Source organism: Scomber japonicus, chromosome 17 (genome assembly GCF_027409825.1).
Source record: "Scomber japonicus isolate fScoJap1 chromosome 17, fScoJap1.pri, whole genome shotgun sequence".
NCBI classification, from domain to species: domain Eukaryota; kingdom Metazoa; phylum Chordata; class Actinopteri; order Scombriformes; family Scombridae; genus Scomber; species Scomber japonicus.
In genome coordinates, this window is record NC_070594.1 from 11,436,566 (window position 1) to 11,463,107 (window position 26,542).

General features: G+C 40.7%; 1 protein-coding gene across 1 annotated transcript in view; it reads right to left on the bottom strand.

Moving 5' to 3' along the window:
- Nucleotides 1-26,542, bottom strand: part of LOC128377575 (neurexin-3b) — a 216,389-nt gene that overhangs the window by 34,556 nt on the left and 155,291 nt on the right. Inside the window, exon 13 of the mRNA XM_053337537.1 lies at nt 8,373-8,544. Within this exon, the coding sequence (XP_053193512.1) occupies nt 8,373-8,544 (172 nt within the window). The remainder of the gene's footprint in view (nt 1-8,372; nt 8,545-26,542) is intronic.

Genomic DNA, 26,542 nt, shown 5'->3' on the forward strand with positions numbered 1-26,542 from the left:
ATTAAAGATAATAGGCCCGCCTTTAACAGGGTATGTTGTGAGGCATGATACGATTTCTTGTTATGTATGTACCAGGATGCGATACTTTGTCTGACAATCATAGAGGCATTCCCTCTGAAAGGCACTGCAAGTCTGTCAACACAGAGAATTGAAATGTACAGCTCAGGTCTTCAAAATCTTTGAGTGTAAAGCCTATATAGAATTATGAATGGCAACATGATGTAACTCAGTACCCAGGTGGAAGGTGTTTGGAATACAGGGACTAGCACACAATTGTTTAGAGAAAAGCTGAAAGGGCAAAGATGTATAATTGTGAGAAAAAGCCTTTTGAAAATGGGTGAAGTTTGGGTGCTGGATTTCTTCCAGGTGATTGATCTTTGGCACACACACCTACGACGATCCAGCTGACGGAGGGTATGACCGTTGTGTTGCTACTCATAATTGCTTTTGAGTTGTATTTCATGTCCGTTGTGATATTTTGGCTTAGATTCTTACTGCACACCTCATTTGGAGCTACACTGTTCTCACCTTGTGATTACAATTTGTACAAAAGGAAGGAAGGCACCACAAATAGAAGAAACCATATACTGTATGTTCCAAAAGCACTTAGATAACTCTTTAGAGCATTTAAATTTTCTTTTCCTCTCTTAATTCTTGATCTTTCTATCATTCCTTTCTACTTTTCATATTCAGAGAAAAAGGAGCCAAGTGTTCAGTTTACAGCCAGCTGGGCAGGAGTGCGGATATGGCTGCAAGGGAGCTCAAGGAGCTAAAGGACTCTGTCTGCAGCGTGCCAGCAGGTTAATCAGCTACTAGCAGGACTCCCTCCCCATTCCTTTGATCTCAAGCAGGTTTCGGGTGGCCGCCAAATACACTCTCCTCTGAACAAGGGCCACAGAGAGATGCATGATGGTCGTATGTGAAACCAGGAGGCAGACAGAACAGTTACAAGTTTGGGTGAGTAGGTTAAAGGACGAGGTGGAAAGGTGCAGAGAGGGGGCGAATTCACTGACGAAGAACTGTCACTGCAATTTCTTCAGCTTCTTTCTAGTTTATGTCTCCTCCTGAATATCTCAAAGCCATCCCATTCTGTTATTTAGCCAAAATGAAAATACGCCTGAAAGGGAGAGACAGGGGTGTAAGCTTACTGTGCATTACTAATGGCATGATCTCAGGTATAGCTCTAACATTGTTCTAGGTGATTAATGAGGTGACAGTCCCCCTGTAATGAATACACAACAGGCTAATTGTCCAACTAATGAGAAAAATCTCAAAGTTGATATTCAATTTCTAAAGGTGACTCTAAAATGGATGACCTTGCCAATAAAAGCACTATTGTTTATTATAAAACTACTCTGCCTTTAAGCCAAGTGGACAGATATTTTCTCCAATTTTTTCATCAATCTTTCAGTATTCTGTAAAGAGGAAAGTCCAATTTAGCACCATTATGGACTTGATGTTTTGTCACTGTCACAGTGCAGATTGCACATTTTAGTGCCGCCTAAAATCCACATTAAAATTTCTGCCTGACACATTATTCAACCTAGATCTCTATATTCATATTCAAATTTTAAAATGTGTTTCATACACTTTGTTTGTTTCTGTTGCTTTCTATCACGGCCTTCTCAATCCTAAATACAGACAATCAAATTTCCCTTTTCTTGATATTTTGCCAAAACAAGAATTTAGTCAAACCCATGTAAAATCACACAAATGTTGTCTCGATGTCTCTATGAAATTGCATCATCACTTTAAGTAATTAAATTCTTGTTGAAACAGGTTGTTGGGGTGAGACTATGAAATTTACAAAATATGGAATAACACACTTTCTACTTACAAATGAAATGCTTAATTCATAAGCAATTAAATGCACTACTTCTTGTTATCTGTTATAGCCTTACTTAATTTGGTATGCCCAGTAAATAATGGTGGCTATATCAGTGTGTGCAGCTAACTACCATGTATTGGCATTACTTATTGGGGGGGTATGTACTGGACTTTTTAATGGATATTTTTATGTTGTATATATTAATTAAAGATATACTACGGGTGCTGCTTTAACATCTGACCAAGGGCAACAGATTAAAGTTAGCCCCAAGATAAGTCTGGCTCATTTGTTTTTTCCCCTGGTGAATAATGAACATTAAGTTCAAATTAACTAATAAAATAAAACAACAACAACAACAACAACACACATTTACTGTCTTTCTGTCTCTTCCTTGTGCTACAGTTACACTGTGTTTAACTCTATCCCCTTACTGTTACTTATTGCCAGAGTTGCTGCTGTTGAGCAGAAGTTACATGAGATTACTTCAAGTGTGTCCAATTAACTATCAGTTAATTAAGGCAGTTTAATTTGATAGTGCTGCCAGAAAGGATGAACTTATAAAAAAAGATTACTTAATTGGTTTTACTGAGTAGTTACACCTAATAGTGCATTATGAGGTCACCAATGTTAAGACACTCTTTTCTGTAGGTAACATTCTTAGGATCATTTTATGCCCTTTAATTGAGAGACATAGTGAAGAAACAAAAGACACCTGGCCAGATGTGAACCATAGACATAGCAGGTCATGGTCAGCCTCTTACCTCCAAGGCTCCAGGAGTTTATTCATACTATAAATGTAGATGAGCTGGCCATCACACTTAAAATACTGCAAGTACATCCACATATTTCTGCTCACTCAGAAAATGTGTGTACTATCTATGTGTACAAATACCACTATCTGGACAATTTCTTGTTTGTTCTGAAAAAAGATTGTATCTCTTAAAATATTCTGATGCACGTTGTACTTTTTGCAGCATGCACTGGCAGAGTTGAGTGCCTGAACTGCTTAACCCTGCTTAACCCTACTTAACCCCTGCAAAAGGCCAATATAACTGCATAGAATGGTATTAATATTTGTCTGGTTTTTGTGTCTATATACAGTTGGTAGCCCCTAATACATGCCATTTTTTTCTCTCCCAGCCAAAACAATGTCTAAATGTTTCCCTTTCTGTGGCAGCTATTCAGTCAACACAAACACTGGCACAGCGACAGTCATCTGCTGGTTTGTCGCCTCGTTCTATTCAGTTTGCTTGCCAGACTAATCTCACTGGGGTTCCATCACACGGCCAGTGCTGAGAGCGCATCAAAACTGTGAAAATGGCTACCGTGACAGGCTCCTGGCGTTCTCTCCATTTGTGGATGATGAGCACATTTGATATACTGTGGCCCTGTCCAAAAATCGTCATTCCACAGCTCAACTCCAGAGCTAGCTGTTGCAGCCCCTGGTTATGAATATCCTGCACCACCCACCTCCTTTCCAATCTACACTTTACTTTCATCTCTGTCTCTCCTGTCTGTCTCTCTGGCTATTCATCTACTCAAGTTTCTTTCTATCCTCTCTTTCTCTTCAGCTATCATCTGCTCCTTCATCTGCTCCCTGCTATTCTCTCCCCCCCTCTGTCTCTCACAGCACAATCAGCCCTCCTCGCTCTTCTTGGCTGAATCGGACCTCTTCAGGTACTGCCACAATTCTGATATCATTTATCTACTTTTCACTCACTCACCATTCCATTTCTCTTGTTCTCTACCTATCTATCTGTCTACATGTCAGCTCTTTGTCAACTTATTCCTGTCATCTACTCCATTAAATGCATCTGTGTTCCCTCGGCGACAGCATTTCTTTTCTATTCACCCATGCCCTTCTGTTTCTCCTGCTTATGTTCCCCTCTGTTCTCCCTCCATTCTCTCTGAGACGTCAGACAAAACCACGGAGTAAATTCATCATTTATCTGGTCACTCTGAAATTTATGGTGCTGAAAGGATGAATTAGACTGGCGACTTCAACACTCAGCTTAGTCTGAGTTCTGAGAGAGACAGAGATTGTGTCTCAGATAGGTCTAATCACGTTTGGCCCCGGGGACGCGTGGGGATTTATCTTACTCCCGAGGAATTGTTTTGTCTGTATTTCAAGACAAAGATTGGCAGATATTTTGAATTGCTGCTACTCATCGTGCCTGTTTCAGGTTGTGGGAGTCATATCATTCTGTGTGTGTTCAAGTTCTGAAAATGAACACAAGGCCATTCTCGTCACGACCGAGACTCTTGTATACACCACAAGTGATGGAGCATGCACACACGTGCTCTCCCTGAGGCCCAAGGAGAGTAGTTAGGCCAATGGTCACTCATTTGAGACAACGCCTGAGTCTCGGCTCAGCCAGCTCTGACAAAGTGTGATGCACAATATCCGCCCTGGCTCGGTCTGGTGATTCTTTGATTCAAAGATATAAACTCACGCGAAAAGATCATGTAATCCAAAATCAAAGAGTACAGGGATTCGGAGTGTTATATAAGGAAATTGGAACCCTCTCACTAAACAAAAGACAAGCCCCTGCAGTAATGTGGGCTGTCACAAAAGTACACAGGATTGTAGGGGAAGATGCACAGCCCTGATGAACACCGACTGGAAAAGGATGAGAAACACTGAAAAAAAAAGAAAGTCAGGACAAAAAAAGAATGGAGATCTGAGAGGGCACTGTTCAAGGGGAAGAATAATTAGAGAAAGGAAGAGACAAAACAGTTCAACACACAGAGACACACACAGAGACACACATGACACATAACACATGACAAACGCAACGCCCCCACACGCGAACTGAGCACACGCAAGCTGCAGGAGCCTTATTGAAATGCTGCTGTATGGGATCAGTGTGGGTATATTGTTTTATGGAACAATAGGACTGTGGATTACAGAAGTCCTTTTCTGCATTATTCCCCAATAATGTCCGCATTAAACGGCACCATTTTTATTTTGCAAACCTGTTTTGTGGAATTCACTAAGGGCACTGCAAATCAGGTTTAACCTGGGCTGGGATCTGAAGGTCATCCTTTCTCTCTCCCAATTAGTTTTGGCTTTCTGTGCTATGCACCCACAATAAAGGCAAAATGGAAAATTTACAGAAAGTTAAAGGATAATTTAGTTTTATTTCAACTTTGTTCTTATTTTTGTAGGACTGGTCATCATTTATGCATTTCTGTTGGCATCATTCATTGAATTGCGTATCAAATTCAAATTCAAATTTTTTTCAGTATCTCCAAATGAGGCACTATGTTACGAGTATAGTAAGACCCTATCAACCATTTTCTGCCATAAATCCTGATATCAAACAGCGAGTGTCAACATTTGCTTTACTATCTCTGTTCCCTCTGACTACAAAACAGAAACCAGGACAATGACTTGAATAAATATGAGCTCAGGGAAGCAGGTTCATTGTTTCTCTATCAACACACATTATAGATTAAATCAATATAAGAAAATGTACAGACTCCATTACTCAAAGATAAAATTGAACTGCTTCTTTCAATCAGTTGCCTCGGAGTGCAACAAGTGTCTCTCTGATAAAGGGTGTCTGTCACATCTTTTTAGATATCACTCAACATTATACAATTTTTTGGATTGTGACTTTTGAATGGTGCTTAAAAGCCCACTTCAGAGCCATCCTGCCCAAACTCAACACACATAATAGATTTGAGAGAAAATGGGGGCCTTTTGTGGCTAAGTGTAATGTTACTCCGTATTCATAATGGTCATACACCTGGCACCATTAGTACCTCAGACCTGTGTGGCTATGTGACATTCAACATGACCTGCAGTACTTATTTGTGTCATTTGCCCCAAGCACCTGTGATGTACAAAAAGCACTGTGATAACCTCTTAAATGACAGCGTAGTTATGTTATCCTTTCAACTGCCTTTTTATGTGTTTTTGTTCTATATAATTTTATTTTTCTCTTTAGTGGGTCCTTTCAGTATATTTTGAGTAAATATTGAATTGAAGTAGCAGGCAAACACAGCCATATTATCCAAATCATTTCTTTTGGATGAAATGAGGACACCTGAGATGTCAGTAATGTGTGCCATTAACTATAATAAGTAGAGGAGGTTGAAGTTATGTGATTAATTATATAGTTTGGATAATAATTTAGTTAGTGTAACCTTTGTTTTAACCTCCATATAAGTTTAGCTAACCTGGAGGTTTGTTTAAAACCTACATGATCTGACTACTCATGTTTTTTGCGTGGTGTTGCCACAGTATCAACTGTCAGAAATGAATTTGTTTAGTGAAATGCTATGATTGTTAGACACAAAGGCCAAAGCTATAATAAAAATGAGCCAAGATATTATATAGAACATAAAAACTTTTTACGAAGCTATTTATAGACAGACAACAGGAAAAGGAAATCCTTGTATATTTCTCCTGATTGGGATCCAAACAATTGTATGTTGAGGTGGTCCAATTCTTGCAAACACTGCTGTTGAGATGTGCAATTTAGATGCCTCAGGCTATTTTGCAAGTAGCTTGACTGACAAGCAATCCAACAACACCTTTGTCCTCGCTTATTCCCTTGCAGGGAGAGAGGGCATGCCCAGATCCAGTAACTGTTTATTGAACGGCCTGAGAGCCTTGTGGCAGCCTCTGCCTTCAAGTTAAGCATTAGAAGTGTGAGAAAGCAGTCGATGAGTCTGCACCCTAACATGTAATTACTCATGAGATGACAACGCCTTTACGAGGAAGGGAGGGGGGAAAAAATCAATCATCATTGAACTACTATCACTGAGTGTCCTGCAAATTACCTGTGCAGAAGAGAAAAATAAATCAGCACGCATTTGATCCTCCGACCTCAACTTCATTCCAAGACAATGGCAGACGGACAGAAAAAGGAACAAACCTCGATGGGATGACTTGGAAGGAATCCAAGACTAAAAAGCCAGAGTTTTCTGTGTTGTGCATTGCTTAATCTGAGAGGCAAACCCAACAACCGTTTAGCAGCAATTTCAGAATGGACGCTAGCTTTGGATAGATACTGACAGACATACTGATAGATGGTTGAGAAAACAACCATTGAACGCTGATGCAGAAGGCACTTTGAGATAATTATGAAGGCGGTAGGGGTTCAATTGTTATCTAAAATGACTGCCCGTTTAAGATGGAGCATAAATGAATTATTATATAATACAAAGCCTGAGATCTGACGGAGCCTGACAAAATTACCTCTGTGCAATGATGCAGTCACATTTGTCCAATTAGGTGTTCTCTTTCAATGAATATTGACCGCGTACGTGACTGAGACATCACTTGGGTGCATGTGTGTGCCACATGTTATGGAGTTTCTCAGTATTTTCTAGCATTAGTGTGGCTGAAACGCAGTTATGAAACCCATCTAACTTTATCTGGTTAAGGAAAAGCGAAAGACAGCCAACGGCAAAAGAAAGCCAGAGACAGAAAAGATTAGCATCACCTGCGCTGGCATTGAACCAAACCAAAACAGCGTGCCAGGTCACGCCAGGAGAGGAAGCTGCCCTGTCCTCGGTGGTGCATGCGACTAGAATCATGCTGTAGGGCTGTTGAGACATAGGGCTTAGAAGCGAAAGGGATCAACTCCTATATATTTGTTCCTTACCACAGGTTAGCATCAGTAATTTTGCATAGTTTTTCTTTTTTTCCGGTGCGTGGAACACAGACATACAGTTTTTCTTGGATACATTTCTGTTCACATGAGCTACACATCTGTTAATTTAACACTATTTATCTTCAACATTGTCCATTCATTCTACATCTGTTTCTGCTGGCTGAAATGGAGACACAGATATCAAAGACCAAGAGAGCTAACTCAATTTAATGGACTGTTAAGTAGAGGCTGGAGTGGATTTTGCTCTCTCTCTCTCTGTCTCTGTCTCTGTCTCTGTCTCTCTCTCTCCCTCACGCTTTCCTTTACTCTCTCACTAAGCTAGCTGAGCGGCACATCTCTGTTCCAAATGAAGGGAGTGCCTGAGCCTCCAAACGGAGTGGGCTTCGTTTGATGACCCTATTTGTATTCTGCTGCTGTGCTGCTTCTACTGACCTGAGAATGAGAGATACAGGAAGGCAGCAGCTTTATCTGGCCAACAGGCCACCCTTGGTTTCTGCCTCTATACTCTCCTTGCTAGCCCACCGACCACATACCTTTTGGAGCCTTTCAATCCCTTCCCTGAAATGAAATTGCCAGATGTTGCACAGTTAATACCTCTTGGAAGACAAAAGAGTCTAGCTCGGTGTGCTTCTCTCCTGTGGAGTCAGGTGTGAGGGTTGAAAGGAGTGAAATTTTTAGGACTTGATTCACCACAAGTGCATAGCATGTGACAGCTAATGTGACTTTATGCCTCTTAGTTTGCTCTCAGGGTTTGAGATGTTTTACTCAAAGAACAGGACTTCCTGTACAAGCTCTATTTGTCTTCTTGTTGGTGCCCTTGGATTAAACAAATAGGTGGTGTCCAGTGGATTTAAAACTACAATTTTACTCTAATTCTTTTAGAAGTTCATCAGACAAAGAATAGAGAATGGCAGTACCTGTGGGGAAGTGCTCGTTGATTGGCCAGTTGTCCACCTGCAAGGTGGCATTGCCTCCATTCCTGGTGAATCGAACCAAATGGTATTTGCCATCGTTAACTGATGTGGTCATCTCCTTAACACTGATGTCCACTGTCCCAATGTTGAAAGTCACACCTACTTTCCCTTGCTCCTGGAAGAGACACAAACAGAAGAAAAGCAGCAATATGTTAGAGGTGTGATTCTTTGTGTTTGAATAATTGTGTTAAACAAACCTTTATATGTTATTATATACAGCAGTGAGCACTACTTCTCAGTAACTGCAAGTCATATCAAACCTGACACGACTGTCAAAGCTAGATGAATTTGAAAATTTGAAGTGCTACTGTATCAAGATTCCACCCATTGTTGTGCAGTAATGAATTAATTATATGATAAACTAACTGTAAAAAAGTTCAATAAAGCGACTTGGATGAATGCCCTCGGCTGGTGCTAATGGTGAACTACTCAGAGAACCTGAGGACGCTAGCGCGCTACGCTTCATTATACCACTGTAATGTGATGAAAATAGGCTGCCAGCAGAGATTGTAATGATGAGTAATGCTCCATGCAGCCTGTCGTTGCAAAACTCGCAGGACAGATGCATTTTCTGCTGCGGTCCTTACAAACTGTATGAATACCATATGTTTTGTTTAGCTCCTAATGCTAAACCCGATATACCACATCCATAAATCGTGATCCCTCCCCATCATTCCCTGACTCCACTCCCCTCGACCCCACTAATTTTCATGAGCTGCCAGTGTGTTTTATTGTGACTGCTTGCGTATTCATGGGCATGTAGGCGTTACAAGCAAAATGTTTTAGAGCGGAGGCAGGGCTTGAGTGAGCAGTGATGGGGAAGGGCTGTGTTTTCTGTGTCATTTGTTTTAATCCCCCACAGGGAATCTCTCAGTGTAATTACCTACTTTAGAAGCCTGGAGCAGAGGGACCGTTTCTCATAACAAAACCAAAATTAGGAAGGCTTGCACAGAGGGCAGACACATATTGTTAATTGATCAGCAGAGACCCTGGCCCTGCATGGCTATCTGTTACTATACAGACCCTGATAATGTCAAGATGAACTTGAAAGTGCTCGTCAGCATGAAAGCATTGCAAGATTTGCTACAACTTAAACGACATTTAACATTTAAACCTGCTGACCTCTATTTAATGTTTAATACTGTAGAAGAGCATTTAATAAGGCCAACCTATACTTAACTGAGTCCATCATGCTTTTATGTTTTACTCAAATATAGCTGAAGAATATAAAATTAGAATAATGAACCACCAAATGACTACAGTGAGTTGTAGTGCAAAGTAATACATGAAGTGTGTCATTTTATTGGTACTCTGTCATCACATTTTGTTGAGTTAGTTTACTCTGCATCTTTGCTGGAAAAAGGGAAGGAAAAATAAATACATATGAGATAACAAGGAACAAATATCAGCTTTTAAATCAAGTTTGTTTCAATCTTTCTACTCCTTAAGTAGAGCACCTAGAAAACCTTGGAAGAAACCCTACAGTTCTCTTTTCATCTCTCTAAATTAGGATCCTGTGTTTGTGCAAGGGGGCAGGAGTATACTCTTGTCTTGATTTAAGGTGCAGTGCATCCAAGACTCCCAGCATATGCACTAAAATGACTTTGTGTGATTGAGTGATTGCATACACTGTAAGTTCCTAGACAAGTCCTTTTAACTGTCAAGGCAGTCAAAGGACCTGCACTGAATTCAATCCCTTACTTGTACTTGAACAGTTAAAACATTCTTTGTCTATTAATGAAAAGAGATATGGCACAGCATTACACTGTGCCCGAGTCCATAATGCAAGGCACGACAGAGAAGCTCTCCTCTGTGACAATCTCCAGCTCGCCTAATAATGGAAAAAGAATGTCACCAAAGACATGAGAAAGCCATCTCCTAAAAGCCAAGGTAGGGCTCAGTGTGAGAGTCAGACGAGGAGAATATCTAAATGTGCACTTAATGTCTCAGTCAGAGAGGCTGTGAATGGGCTGTTAATTTAAGTAGTTGTCATTAAAACTTAGAGTAACAGACAAAAGCATACAGTAAAAGTATATGTGCACACGTGAACGAGCACGCACGCAAATACACATAATCCTTGCACCTAGACAGGCTAAGGTAAGCGCACACACACACACACACACACACACACACACACACACACACACACACACAAGTATGTTGATGATTTCACATGACAAGGTGATGTTCAGTGTGTGTGTTGTACCGTGAAAAATACTACTAAAGCATCCTGGCCCTCCTGACTAATGACAGGACCTTTTCCCTGGTATGAAAAAACAACATGTCTGACGGCCTGAGCGCATACAAAGCACAGACAGACACATCAGCACTAGTACATCCACTGTGACCTTCAGAGGCTCTGGCAGCCCCGGCTCTCCTGTGTAGTCGCATCAAAGCCACATCAGCGACCCACTAATACCTACAAACAAAGACAGATCGTCACCCCTCTGGCCCTGGTACAAACAAACAACAAAACACAACAATTGTACACCTCTGTAACCGTTGCTGAGTGCCTCCAGGCAGTGTGCAGAGAGGGAACCGTGTATAGTAGTGTATCGCGACGGCAAAGCTCCATCTCTCTTCCCTTTTTTCCTCTGCATTACCCCTGTTGTCCGGCTCACTCCCGCCTCCGCCACCCACCTGCCTGCCCACCCCCGTGCTGCAGCAATATTTGATTGACAGATCCAATTACGTTTTTTATTGGCCTGTCGCTTGCGAGGCGGGAAGGCACTTCATTGTCTCCTGAGCAAAGGGGAAAAATGGCTATTGTTCTCTTAGTGGAAAAGATGATGGCCACTATTCCAGGCGTAAACAAATGATGCGCGGAGAATCACTTCCAGACACACACACACACTTGAACGCAAACAGACAACGACACATACACACACACACAAACAAAGTCATAGAGTGTAACCTTGCGCTAAACAATCTTTGTTTCAGTTGCATTATTTGGCAAAAAATGCAAAACAGTGTCCAAATATTCAATCAGTTGCTCTCACTAACTCTCAAAACAAGCACTCTAAATGTGAAATTACAGTAAGGAAAGTAGTAATTTACTGGTATGATGTGCTACAGACCTTTTATAGTCTCACATGCCTCTGCACTCCCTATTTAATGCCAATCACGAGCACAGACCGCAATAGGAATAGAATAAGATTGTGCTGGCAGTTTGTTTGTGTGTCAGTTAAATGTACAGTATGTGTGGGCATGTTGTGTTCACGCTCTATGTAACTTAGACTAATAAATGTAATTCCAGCGAGCAAAACCCCCCTTCCACACCCCCACCCTTCTCCAGTGCTGGGAGCTGGCTCGGGCTTGGCACGAGGAGCTCCAGTGGTCCCACGTGACCCGCTGCACACTGACATCAGTAATCAGGCCCGCTGCAATCCAATTCAGGGCCGATCAATGCCTTCAACACATGGAGCGCCCCGGGCAGAGTGAAAGATAGAGAATCACTCAAAAAGCAGTGGTGGGCAATCCTGCAGACAACCATCACAGGCCTCGGCAGACAGCTGCTGTACAGAGGACAGGCTTCTCACAATGGACCCCATCCCCACCTCACTGAATGGTCATTCTGCGAAGCCACAGGCCAAGACAGATACATACGTCTGAAAGCCATTTCATGGAGGTGAGATGAGTAGAATTAGCACATTTAGTTCTGCTGGGAATGGAAAAAAGCTGACAATAGAGGTATGGATACAGAGAAAGAAAGGGGTAAATTTATGTGGTTATATGGCAGATATCCTCAGTAAGAATATGCATTGAAAGCACTTGAAGGTTGGAGAATGTTATTAAAGTGGGAGTTTTTCCCCCCACAAAAGGTATTGAATTGCAATCAAACCTTGATTGAAATCTGGTAAGAGCATGGAGTAGTTGTAGTGAGATGACTCCAGTGGATCTATATTAAGTCTCAGTTGGGAAGGAGTAAGATCTTATATCAAGAATGTGAACATGTCCCATGGTGGGAGTTTAGGTTACATATCCACCCTTTCATGTGACATCAGTGCTCAAGTTAGCTTTTGCGGTCAGGGGCCATCAAAACTGGATCATGGAAGCAGTGGAAGTAGAATCAATAGACTGGAGAAGCTAAGACAACGTGAGACGTGGTGGATTGATGCACCTGGCCTTCACAGTGCTGAAGCCATTCATCGTCAGTAATTGACAGAGATAACTCATAGACGACGCAGTGATTTGTAGCTGTCTGTTATTATGTGCATCAGGCTTTCACAGTCAGAAATCTGCTAAAGGGTTGGATGTTAGAGGCTATTGAGAGGAGGTTGTGTGTGTGTGTGTGTGCTGGCCTTTAGTGAGAGTAATTTCTTCTTGAACAGAATGCGCTGACAACTCGACAGGCCCTGGGCTACACGAGAGCCCGGCATATTTGTTGCGGTCTTGAAATTGTGTAACACAGTTGGTAAAATTGAAAGCCCTAATTACAGAGAGAATGTCACCCTTTCCTCAATAAATTATACGGATCAGTGCCACAAACAAAAATACAATGTGCACATCCCAACAACTTGTGTATTTCTCAGGAACTGAAAATGTGGAAAATATCACTTGTATTATCTAACAATTCAAAATGTTTTGGTTTAATTTGTCTGGGTTTTGACATACAAGATATGAGTCTGAGATTTGATGGCAAATCAAATTGAGACAATAAATCTTTAACAATGCTTACTGTCAACAAAAACCAAACACTGTTGCTTATTCTTCTGTACAATACTGACATCCATTGTTGTCCATAAACTATTAAAATTATATCAATGCACTGGGTGACATGTTTTCATACACACTAATACTGTAGTTTATTTTGAGTCAGTCTGACATATGTAGTCTTGCTGCTGTAAATACTCACCAGAGAACCTAACCAACAAATGCTATATTTATTACTACTTGAGAAAAAAGCAATTTTGCTAAAAACCACAGTGCCCAACTTCTTTAAAAATGTACTCTGACTATTAAAAAGTGTTGTATTTCTGTTCTGTTTTCAAAGATTTATGTGACCACCAGGAACCAGTTGGCAAGGAGTTGATTATGATAGAAACGGAAGATGGAGCGGAAGTCAGAAAGTACTGAAAAAGAGACAAATGCACTGTTTGGTTTTTGGGATTTGTTCACCATAAGAAAGAAAAACATATATAAGACAAGACATATATAAGATTTACATAATACAGAATTAAATAATATAGAATTACATAATAATTATCCTTTAACTTAACATGTTTACAGAATTTAATTATAAGTGTTACTTTTTATTCAATAGCAACATGTCATACTAGGCCTGTATCAAATCAATATTACCTCTTAGCAGGTTTTGAGTATGTAGTGTGTTCCCACTGGAAAAGTGTCAAAATAAAGTCTAACCAGCTGGAATGCACATTAAATACATTCTTGAATGGGCACACTGTATTATATTTTCAAAAAAGGTAATAGATGGGTTGCTCACAGTTGGAAATTGAATAAATAAATAAATGATTGGTGATGGTTAGACAGCTCAAAAAAAATCTTGGGGGAAAAAAATAGTTTAATTGATATTGACAATCTAAAGCCTAACAGTATACCTATTGTATGATTTCCACTTTTTAAAAGAGCTTATTCTTTGTATACTAACTGCTAAAGCTATACACTATGACAAATAGAAGGTAATATATACTGTACAGTATTAGTATTTAGTATACATTTGGTGTTACTCTGTAAAGAGCTGAGGACGTTTTATTTGTAAGTGGTAAATAAAGAGAGCACACAATTTAAATTCTATTCACTCCCATATCATTTGTATAGAGGCAGATATTTCTAAGAAAAATATATGTAAATGTAGGTAAATAAAACCACAATATTATTTATGGCTAGAAAACCACAAGAGGTAAGTGAGAAAATATGTTTTGGTAATTTGGGTTAAGTGAGCCTTTAATTAAGTAGCTAATGCTCATGAACAATCACTGGCTTTGCAGACATTCAAGTTTAAAATGTTAGTGTTGAACAAAAATGGACGGGAGTGAAATACATTTTTTAATGGCATGAATAAACCACAATTTGATATGCATGCAGCCATTCATAGCAGTGATGCAGAATTCGTGCTTCGGACAGACAATGACCATAAAAAGGTTCTCATTTTGTGAAGATATACTCTAACAGTGGGACTGAATAAAACACAGCAGACATGCTTTTACTTTCTTTTATAAAAGAAGTAGAAGCTACAGTTCAGGGTTCCAGGCTTTGCACAGTGACAGTCTTAATGCACTATTCAAATAAACATTCTTCTGAAAACTGTGAAATTCCATTAATCATTAATTGGCTCAAACGTTCATTCAGACATTCATAATCGGCTGCAGAGCTGTTGTGAGAGGCGATGTGGGAGGATACAAGGCGCACAGGCCTGGTGCCTCTGAAATATTGATCACACCTAAAAGAACCCAGAGGTCTAACACAGGCTATATTTCACACCTGAGAGAGCCAGGAACAGCTTCATTGAATCGACAGGAACAAAATGGCTTCCACCTCACTTTACTTAGTGTTACTGTAGGTAATTGTTGAGCTAATATCAGCGAGTCCATTAGTCAGTTTGTTAATGCCCAGGAGTGCCAGCTAGTGTTAGCCCAGACTGAAGAGGAAGAGTCACTGCATTTTTAATACAAACACAAGCAGAAGCGTTGCCGGGGAAGGTAATGGCTTTGACTCTTGCGCTCGGGCTCAATGTCAAACTCTGAGCCTCGCTCTTTGATCCTCTGCCGCAGAATATGAATCGCGCAGGGTCAGCCTTATCAATTATTTACACCCATCTTTCTCTATTTCCTGTTTGTCCGCTCTTGTGGCTGTAACTTGCCCTGACACTAATGGTGGACGGCCTGGTGAAAACATTTATCAATGTTACCGCAGAGTCCTCTCCAGCTCTATACTATCACTTTCAGCCTTTTGGAACTTAGAGTACTGACACTGCACTGATCCTAATCATCACTACCATACTTTACTGCATGTGTCTTGGCTGCATTGCCTCAGTAAAGTCACTGAGCCTGAAATAACCCTCGGTTGTTGCATCTTATACTGCCAATGAAACTGTGCCTAATTTTAAGCACTGTATACAAAAGCTATGTAATATTTTAAATGATTTTAAATTAAGTATCATTTTACTCAGGGTGTGTGGATGTCCTCTGACCTCTGTGTATCCTTAACATTGTCTATTATTACGTTGTTGCACTTGCACCATTACTGTATAGTTTACCTTACAACTCTGACTTATATTACTTACTATACTAAACATTCCACATTTATACCTGGCCAATTAGGCACTTTACCATTTTAAAACATATATATTACATACATTTATAACTATTTGAATTTTCATCCTTTATTTATGCCAATTTATTGTATGAACATGTGATCAACTAAACCTTTAAATGTTCAATATCTACCTTTATATCTATATCTATATTCTACTATTCTACTTACTTAAATACTGCCATGTTTATAGAAAGGAGATCCATTCAAAGGTGAGGTCATTATAATGCATACTGCTTAATTACAAGCTTTCTAAACCACGTGGCACAATGTCAGCCATGATTTTTTTTATCTGCCTGACCTGCTGCATCACTACCTCATTCACACCATTACAATGCAGGGTGCTTTAGCCATCAACAACGTGTAATCAGAGCATCGTGAAAAACAGTGTGCCTCAGCAGCCTACACACATATGCACACGCACACACCTACACACACCTACACACACCTACACACACACACACTTTCTCTCTCTCTCTCTCTATCTCTCTACACCGCTATGGCCATGTTAGTACTCATCTTCAACTGATGTTTTGCAGCAGCTGTTAAGATAGTTCAGGGCATAAATTTTAAGTTTGATTTCATTTAATCAGTTTAGATTCACATTTGATTTAATTTACCCAGTGCAGCTCTGCTCCAGCGTCCATTAAAGAAAAAGCTGGTTTTGTGTGACCTCACACGGTGCCGTGCTGGGCCACATGGTCCGTACGTGCTAGTGGGCTCATTTAGAAAAAAAAAGGAGCCAGTGAATGGGATTGGTGCTAGATGGAATAATATGCTGTGAAAGTCCATTAGGGACTAGGCTAATGAAATTGAAACAGCTTGGTGATCAAATTAGAATCTGTTCGGCAGATATTTAATTTAATGTGCTGCTGAATTCGAGCACTTTCTATTTGGTAGCCCCAGAATGAAACTAGCGCACAATAAATCAAGCAGACACACAATTCATCCTATAGTCTCTCCTCCCCTCATTTTTGCTAGAATTAACAACTTGTCCAATGTCTGTATTTGCAAAAAGCCAGTCTGCTCCATTTTCTGAATATAAAAAAACACACTAAAGTGGAAATAACTAAAAGCACACCAGACTTCCCCAAAAAAAGAAATCACAAGAAGACTTATCTTTGACCTTTCAGTGGTTTCCCATAGAGAACACTTTCAGTCATGATCTCATGCTTCGCTGCAGCTGCTTTGTAAAGAATCACGGGGTGAAATTATTTGAATAGACACACAAAAGATATCAGCTTGTTTGAAGAGCTGCCCTCTGTATTTTGCACGCTCTCCTTACCATGTCTGGGGTAATATGCAAAGCATAACCACACTGGGAGACAGGGAGGGGGAAAAAAAAAACTCAGTGGTTATTTCAGATAGTTGCATATCATCCCAACTGCCAAAACGGATGGTAATTATTGGAGCAAGAGACACTGATTCTAAAGAGAGGGGCAGGGCACGCTACAGAGACTCTTTCTATTAAAGGGGGATGGACAGAGTTGCTTTCTTGTCTTGTGTGTGGTAGCCATAAACACGCTTTTGAACGTCGAGCAAAGCTTGGACTGCAGTTCATATCAGTGAGAAGAAAAAACAAAACAGACAAAGACAGAGACGCAGCTTCTCATCCATCTATTTATATAAACATACTATTCTGGGCACGCACTTCCAGGCACAAACAGATGGGCTGATGAATGTAAACACACAAATGTGCAAGTGAAGATACACACACACACAGACACAGCGGGGAGTTTTTGAAAATTTTGTCACATGGTTGTTTTTTAAATTTGTATGGTGCATCAAAATTAGAAGTGCTAACACCCACTGCCCACGAAACAAGTGTTAAAATGCTAATTTTAATGGCTGGCATCTACAGTAGACAGTGCTCTGCTATTTATGTCAGGTCTAGATTGTGGAGGGCAAAGTGAAGTAAAAGACGGGAGGGGTTCCCCAATCACATGAGATGATGAGGCAGAAAAAAAAGGGCCCTTCAAAGTTTTCCACCGAGGGGGCATAGTTGCCAATATTGGAGCCAAAGCTGGTTGGACAGCCCTGAAAACACGCTGGCAGCAGCGGGGTGGTTGGTCTGTTGCCAAGGGTAACCTGCCCAGGATCAAGACTCTACACTCCACCTTGCCTGCTGAGGTGTCAGGAATGAAGGTAGAGTGAAAGGAAAAGAGAGGACAGAGAAAAGATTCACAGGATGAAAGTGGATGTGTAGAAAGAAAATCTAGGAGTGGAAGAAAGGCTATGAGGTGAGGTGAAGGGAGGGCTGCAGAAAAATGATTAACTGAGAATAGAGTGCATTACGCAGCCTGATTCTAACCACAGTGTCTTTTTTTCCCCTTCTTCTATCCATTTCTCTCTGTCTTTGATATTCTCCTGAAGAGGAGATTCATTTTATTTTGATTTGAGATTCATTTACTTTCCAATCCATCACGTCTCTGTGATAATATCAATTCATGGGTTGCTCCCTCCCACTAAGCACTGAGGACAACGATTGCTGCCGTTTAAATTCACACCATTTGTGGTGTAATTGCTTCAACTTGGAGGAGATTATGATTCGTTAAAAAGATAAAGTGACTCACCAGTTGCTATAAGCACTTTTATAATAGAGCTGTATTAGTGAAGCTTGTGAAATATGCAACACCTGTATGACAAAAATTAACTAAAAATAACACATTTCAATAACAGCTGTTCGTCAGTTTTCACTAGTGATATAACGTAAAATTTAGTACTACACTCAATTACTTTTTGGTACTTGAGTATTTAAATTTTATGCGACAGTAAACCTACTAAAAATTATATTGTACCTGTTGGAATAGTTACCATCCCATCTACACTTAAATGGTTTAATTTAAATAACTGCTCGAGGCCCAAAAAGGTCAAATTATCCAATATTCACAAAAAAGGCAAAGATTAGAGAGACAAATGAATACAAATGTGTGCATTTGTTTTATCTTCCCTACCAAATTAATCATATCACAACCCCTCAGATTAGGTCCAACCCCAAGGTTAAGAACTACCTGACTTCATTTAACTCCACATTGATAAATGCTACTTATTCATTGATGCATTAGTATTAATATATAAAAATATATAATTTATAGGGGACATTTTTCTGTAGTAGGGTTAGTTTAATATCTTTTAATATTTCAGCATTTTTACTTGTGTAGGACTTTGAATGCAACACTTTTCCATTGATGTACTGCTACTTCAATTTAAGTAAATAATCTGAACACTTCTTCCGCCACTTTCCCCCCATGACAACCAATTCTCTAGCTTCATCCAGCGCCCTCTGGCTGCACACCGCACTGTAACCCCGGGCAGATATAAAATAATGTATGACTGAGCACCTGAATGTACATAATGCAGCAGCAGAGTCAACCTCCTTTCAATTCTTCTGCGGCGATTGCTCAGAAGCCACACTGGGCAACATATGCCATCTCTGTGTGCATGGCTGTCAAGTCAGCTTGATACTGGTCAACAGTCCAAGTCTCACTTTGCATTTATTCATTTCCAATTCAAGACCACATCCGGTGCATTAGAGCTGTGTTAAATCAACCAGAACTGCATTAAACTCCTGGAATGCATGAAAAGATGATGAGCTCTGATAATTGATTAAAGACATTTATAGAAGCAGTTGTTTGTAGGACTATATGCTACACTATGGACATTGTATTTAAGTATTACCTGGGGGTGAATATAGGATTGTATTAATAAGATGACTGTTTTTAAAAAAGAAAAGAGGAAAATTTGGGAGTGGGTTACCCCAAGGGTTTTTTGAGATAAGTCAAGCTATCAGATCCCCTGCTGCTTAGCAGCATGGGGCATCTCAGCAGCTGTCTAAATGTGTCACTGCCGTTTAGAGTTACTTTCATGTATGTTTTGAGACAGAGAGTTGATATGGACAGAGGGTACAGGGGAGAGGAATGATATAATGAACAAACAAAGAAGCAAAAGTAGCCATGTTGAGAAGGAGAAAAGACAGAGATAGAGAAAGGAGAGCACTGAAATGGAGACATGAATAGCCAGCACCTAAAATGGCTGAATAAACAGGAGGAAATCTAGGTCGGTCTGTCTCTCCCACTTCAAGGAACATTGAGGCAAGTGCCCTACTTCTTGAATGCTTTGGACACTTTCAGGGCAAGCTGTCATCAGACTGAGTCTCCCCTAAACTTCTGGATACGTTCAAGTTATGCGGGCCGTCTCTAAAAGATTATGACGTATTATTTATGAAGAACAAAACAATAGTGAATTTACTTTCACATCTACTTACATCCTCCTTGCGTGCTTGTCCTTCCTTGTCAATTATTTTCCCGTGATTATTTTTTCCTTGCCGTTTCGAAAAGGCATTATTTGTCATGAAATTAATTTGCCCAAAAGTAATAAGGCACCAGTCATTTTTAAAGGCAATTTTCTACTCCATAATATGAAACTGCTAAAAGATAAGTGCATATCAAAGGCTCAGCAGATAGCACTCATTGCGGCTCCCCTCTCTCACAATTAACAGGGCTGCCTGAAGAGAGGAGGCATGAAATCTAGGTGATTGGAATGCAAGGAGATGCCAATGTAATTCTGAGAAACGCCATTAACGTTAATCAGGGGCTCCAAATGATTGATTATGCCGATGCCTTGCATGTTGGGAACCGTGCATGCATGCTGATGCACGTGGCCCGTTGTAAGCATGTCAGAGTGCACGATCAAAGAAGTCGATGCGTTTATCACAGTGCTTTTATCTGGCTTTTTAGGATTCTAATTGCATGAGTGGGAAGATTATGATGGTTGCTGATAAATGCTATGCGCAAAAAATGAGTGATGTGATGCCAAAATCCAGCGTGCGATTATATGCATTTTCCCACATAGTAACATCATGAGATATATAGGTATAGATAGTTATGTTGGCACTATTTTTTTTATCTTTATCTTTTTCTATTCAGAGATAACTACATAGAGGTTCACAGAGGGCAAGGAATGGTGAGCCAGAGAAAGTGACAAATATATTGTCTATCTTGTGAGACAGTGGGAGGTTGTTTTTAAATGTCACAGTGACTCTCAAGGTCTGTTCCAGGTTGGCCTGTGTCGCCACTCCTGAACAATACCGCGGAAGACTCATTGCTTTGCAATGTGCCGACAGAAAATCACACTCGCACACGCATGCAAGCTCACATAATCAGCCTCTGCCACCTTGACTACTCTGAAAGTCTCCAGAAACATTCACTTCATACTGAATGCTGTCTCTGTGAGCACACTGCTGAGATGTCAGTTTTTTCGAGGTGTCTGTGTGTGAGACGGTAGGCTCAAGTGGGATGGTGCGGTTTTAAAGGAAAGGCCCAACGTCATCTTCTAAATACAAAGTGAAATTTTCGTCAGGCATGCCTTAACAATTTGACCAGTGTTTGCTGTGTAGAAAGAGACAAAGAACGGTGCAGACTGACAAAAAACACTTGACTGCTGAAGCTTTCAAAGGCAATTTTGCCTTTGCTAATGTCGTGCGAGCAAGTCGTACTCCAAAGCAATTAGGGGAGATAGAAGCTTGTTCATGCATGGACTCTGGTATACTTAATCGGAAGCCAAAAAACAAAGAAGCGACGAACAGTTCAGATGGTTAGTCCGGCCCTCCCTTAAGACCTAAACAATCTTCAACAGACTGAAAGAAGGGGAGACTGAGAAAACGAGTACAGAGAATGAAAACAACACCTCCTGCTGCTTCCTTCCCCATCTGTGTTTGCCACAGTAGAGCAAACATTACTCACTCTTTCTTTTCACCTCCCAGTTCCCCTGCCCCACTAACAAAACCGCCCACCCGCCACCATCTTCTCCTTCTACCAAAGCTGTATGGAAACTAGATGCTGCCTTCTTCCCTCCGCCAGATGCTGCAGAGACTCTGGGCCAAGTCGGGCACAGTGGGTGTCTGTCATTTCGGGCTCGCTGTCGGGTGAGTTTATCTGTCATAGAAGGCGTCCTTACACCACCGCCCCTGAAGGGAGATTAGACACACTGCACTGACTCTCTCTACTTCTATCTATCTCTGTTTTCCCTCTCTCTCCATATCTGTAGCCCTTGTCTGTTGCTCTCTCTCCCCATCAACATTGCCTCTCTTTCCTGTCTATATCCTCTATCTTATTCTCTACCTCACCCTCCCTTTCCCTCCCGCTATTTGTCAGTATGCGCTCCACTGAGCCAGGACTGTGAACAGGTTACAGTAGTCGAGAGGGGAGGGCCACCACGATCAGCCATGCGAGACACAGATGGGCCTCCTTGTCCATTCAGCAAGACTGTTGACACAGGTTATAGCATAAAAATGCTCATGATGTATTTCAATCCCTCCTGTCCGCTGTACTTGACAGCAAAGCCAGTGAAATAATGTCAGATAATGCTTTGTACAATGTCAAAAAACACACGGCTGTCACTGCCAAAATCCATCTTTTTCCATCCTTAGTAGCCAGTAAGGTTCAGGGAAGATTTCTGCAGAACATCTATAAAGTCTGACCTGACTTTCATGAGCATTTCTCTGTAATAAAATGTTTACTAAATAGCCATTCAGGAATTTAAAAGTTGTCAAATAATTCAACTAGAAAAAACTTTCACTGCAGGCAATTAGAGAGTAATTGCACAAATGGCAAATCCACAGTATCCATACAGTAACTCCAGTCTGCAGGCACAAAAAGCTCAAATAAACTAAAGCTAAACCAAGGTTTAATCTCACTCCTGCCAGCACTGAAGAAGACATTTTTCATAGTGAATTTTATAATTAGAGTGTTATCCAACTTGTGCTATCCCCCGAGTGGCAGCATTGGCACACAAGTGGAGAAGGCCCCTTGGAGGCTTTTCCGAGGAAAAGGCATATGTAATGAGTCATGAGGTCCCTCTTCGCTCCAAATGACATTAATTGCTGTCCAGGCAGAAGCCTGCTGGAAAATGGCCAACACATGCGCAGGTTAGGGCAATTCAACACTGGGAACATTGCTGAACAGCCACATCTTATTTTCCTAAAACATGCGTGCAATTGCATCATGTGTAAGCCACTAGCAGCCATTTATCACAGACCATGTGACTCTGATCACAGGGAAAGAAAATATGATGAATACAGTACTTTAAAATGAATATGACACGTGAATAGGGTAGTTAAACCAAGAAAGAAATCATGGAAAGGCTGCCTTTTCCTTCACTTCTGTGGCCATGCCTGCATGTTCCAGCAAGACATGAATGAATTAAAGATAATGTGGGAAGAATGAATTAACCATGTTCTCTTCAGCCTTCAAACCAACTTAATCAAAGGGGGCCTGTGAAATTCAGAGGATGGAGGGAGGGAGGGAGGGTGGGTGGGGGGGTCAAGAGAGCTGTGCTTTCACCCATGTCCACCATCTTAACATCTGTCACCTTTGTGCTGACTCATACTGCCGTTGCCTTAGGCTTAGATCTTACAGAGGGCTCAGCTGAGAGACATACACATACATTCACACACACACCCACACATACATACACACACGCACACAGACACACAAATACACACAAAACTTCATTGCAGGTGAGTTAAGACCTTACACTGACTACATTTACTTGATGAGCCCTCTCCACTGGCACATTAAATACAGCAAGGAAATCTGACCCCAAAATACTGTTTCTGTATATTTTTTAATGTTACATTTTTTGGTAGTACTTACTTTTAAAGCTCCATTATCTTCATCTTGTAATTTCTTACTTATCTAATAAGAAGTTTCTTGCAAAGAACTGCAATTTGGTGGTAATTATAGGTAAAAGAGACATTAGACAGCCACTCAGTCCTTTGAATTAGGTTTTAAAAAGAATCAGGAGATTATGTGGGAATTACATACTTAAGGGTACTTGGAATTTTCTGTTGATTTACAGCAGAATTTCCTTGAAAAAGTCCAATTCAAGCCAAGTAAAACAAAATAATTGGATGAAAAACTTGAATCTCTATATTTGTTAATTTTATTTTATACTTACCTACAACTAACATAACTGAACTGCTGAGAAAAGGTGGTTACTTTGTTTATTTTTTTCTAAATTTCCCCCAAAGTAACAGACATTTCTTTTTGGGAAATGATTAGAAAAATATGGACTTTAAAAACTACCGCTATGACACACTGCTTTAAAATGAAGGTGAAGCAACCACTCCATCAAAAACTGTTAAAATAATGCTTGGAGCATCACAAACAGATTGAATATGATACTGTAATCCAGAGCATATGATGATGACCTCTGAAAAAACACTGAGCCAACACACGTCTCACACATACACAGTATATGTCATCAATATAAAAAGGTCATGATACTATTGGTCGACTTGGGTCAGACTGGATCATATTGGGAGTCATGGTGTCTGTGGAGCCAGCTTTGACCTAACAGGAAATGTGCATGGCTCTGTGTGTGTGTGTGTGTGTGTGTGTGTGCACAGAAATGGATCTTACACACAAAAAAAACAATATATATATATATTTTTCTTTCTTTCCCCACAATAGAGATACAGAGGAAATGGCTGAGAGTAGTGGAGGAGCAGAACAAGAGATGTGGAGATGGAAGACTTGGCTGTCATGTCCTTGGCCATCTGCCCCACTGCCTGCCCAGAATGTCTGAGGATCAATAAACCTCAGAGACACACTCCATAACCTTCAGTGATTCAGTGCTTATAATAATTCTATATAAGAGCCATCCTGTAGGAAATATCGTTTATCCCTATAGATTGTTTTTCTGATGATCCCAGCTTCATAAAAAAGTGATATAGTCTGTTTTGTCTGCTTGTCAATAGAGCTTTGTCATGGTGAGAGCCAATAATGGGGGGGATTAAATAAATACAAACTCACACTCGGTAAAATGCAGAGGTACTCACTTTCACATTTTCACTCCATCTGTGAAGGAGCCTTGCACTCAAACTTGATCCCCTCTTTTTTTATCAGTAAGAGAGAGAGAAAGAGGGGAAAAAAACAACTACTTGCTGCTTTTTTATTTTTTTCACCAGCAGGCGCTTAATCCTCCATGAATACATTTGCAGTGTGTACATATGTGTATATATACGTGTGTGTTTGTGAGTGAGCCAATCTGCCACACCGTTGCAGATATTAAAGGCAGAAGACTTTTTTGCCTTCTTTCCACTACATTTATTTTCTAATGTTGACGTTTATCACTTGAGTAGCCCCGCAATTCATCACCCCACCCCTCTTCTTGTCGATAATCCGAAAGGGAGTCAATTTGCTAAAATGTGAATCTCTTTCTCTGATTTGGTTTTATTCACCCCCCCCCCCCTCTCTCTCTCTTCATCTCTGTCTTCCTATCTGCCTCTTTGTCCTGTGGCTCAGGTGAGAGACAGCAGAGGAGCAGAGAGTGGCTGGAACAGGGTAACGCTGAGGCTTGAGGGAGGATTTAGGAGTGACTTTGGAGCTGAGATGGCACAGCCCCGCCATTCATCATCCGCCCCTTCTTGTCGTTAATCCGAAAGGGAGTCAATTTGCTAAAATGTGAATCTCTTTCTCTTATTTGGTTTTACTCGCCCCTCCCTCTCTCTCTCCATCTCTGTCTACATAGCTGTCTCTCGGTCATGTGGCTCAGGTAGGAGACGCCAGAGGAGCAGAGAGTGGCTGGAACGGGCTAACACTGATGCTTGACGGAGGACTTAAGAGTGTCTTTGCAGCTGAGATAGCACCTTGCCTTGTGTGTGAGATACACCTCAATCGATTCCAGATCCCTCTGATCTTTCATTAGGTGCTCGTCACAAGCTGTCCCGCTCATCACTCAAGCACACTTCTCATCGTGTCTGGAGCCGGGCAAATAGAGGAAATTATAAAATGATGCTGCTTGTGAGTGAAGTGAACCGCTTTGATCTCAGAGAGCATATGTCTCCATCTAAGAAGGTTCAGCTACTTATAAAGACAGATATGTGTTGTTAGAAGCAGCAATAGGCACTAACTAAAGTTGATATGGAGAACATATTGCCTATTTACACATTCAGCATTCATGTTGCTTAGCGTTTGTTCACCTTATGAATATAAGTCCAATACCCTCTTAGCTCTGCTCTGGTCTTCACCAACTCCTGGAGAAAATATCTGGCTCATTAGCTGCTCAAAGCTCCACTATTTTCATTATAGCTATGGGCTAGATGCTAACTTTATCTGTCTGCTGTTTGATGCTGTGCCGGTAGTGTTCAGTGGGTTTTTGGACTTTTTTTTGGTGCTAAAAACAGCTACCTGTAGGGGCTGAAAATGTGAAAGTGAGCCAAAACAGCAAGGTTGAGGGTTGTAAAGCCCCAAAACAATCAGCTGAAAGGTGATAAAATCTGCTCCACAGACCTGAGGGGAACTGCAGAGTCAGGTGATAATTCTCTGTGGGTCTGTCACTATCACTATCAGTCAGGGGTGAGCCTACATTTAGGATTCACCAGGATATTGCTCAGAATTGGACGGTGTGTGAAGCATGCTGTGAGGACTGTGTGGAGTCATACGAGTTAAACTACTGTAGTAAATGTAAATATAAAATGTCTTGTTTTCTATTTGTAGTATTAAATACAGATTATGTCAGGTGTAGTTGTGATAGCTTTGAAATTGTTGCAGGTACTTGAAGCTGGGCTGAGTAATGGAAAATAATGAAAGTAATTATTTCTGCTGTTAGTTTGCTGTTTGAAATAAGTAATGAGTAATTGATATTAGTGGCCAGGACCAATATTCTCAAATCTCTGCTACAATAACAAATAAATGCCTTAGTAACACATCAGAGAAGAGTTTTTTTTTTCGATAAAATGGCCACATTCTGTCCACACCTCTGTGAGTATAACCTCAGCCTCTACAGAGCTTTAGTGGAGTTATTTTTTTTTCTTTTTGTACTGCAGCTGAATCCCA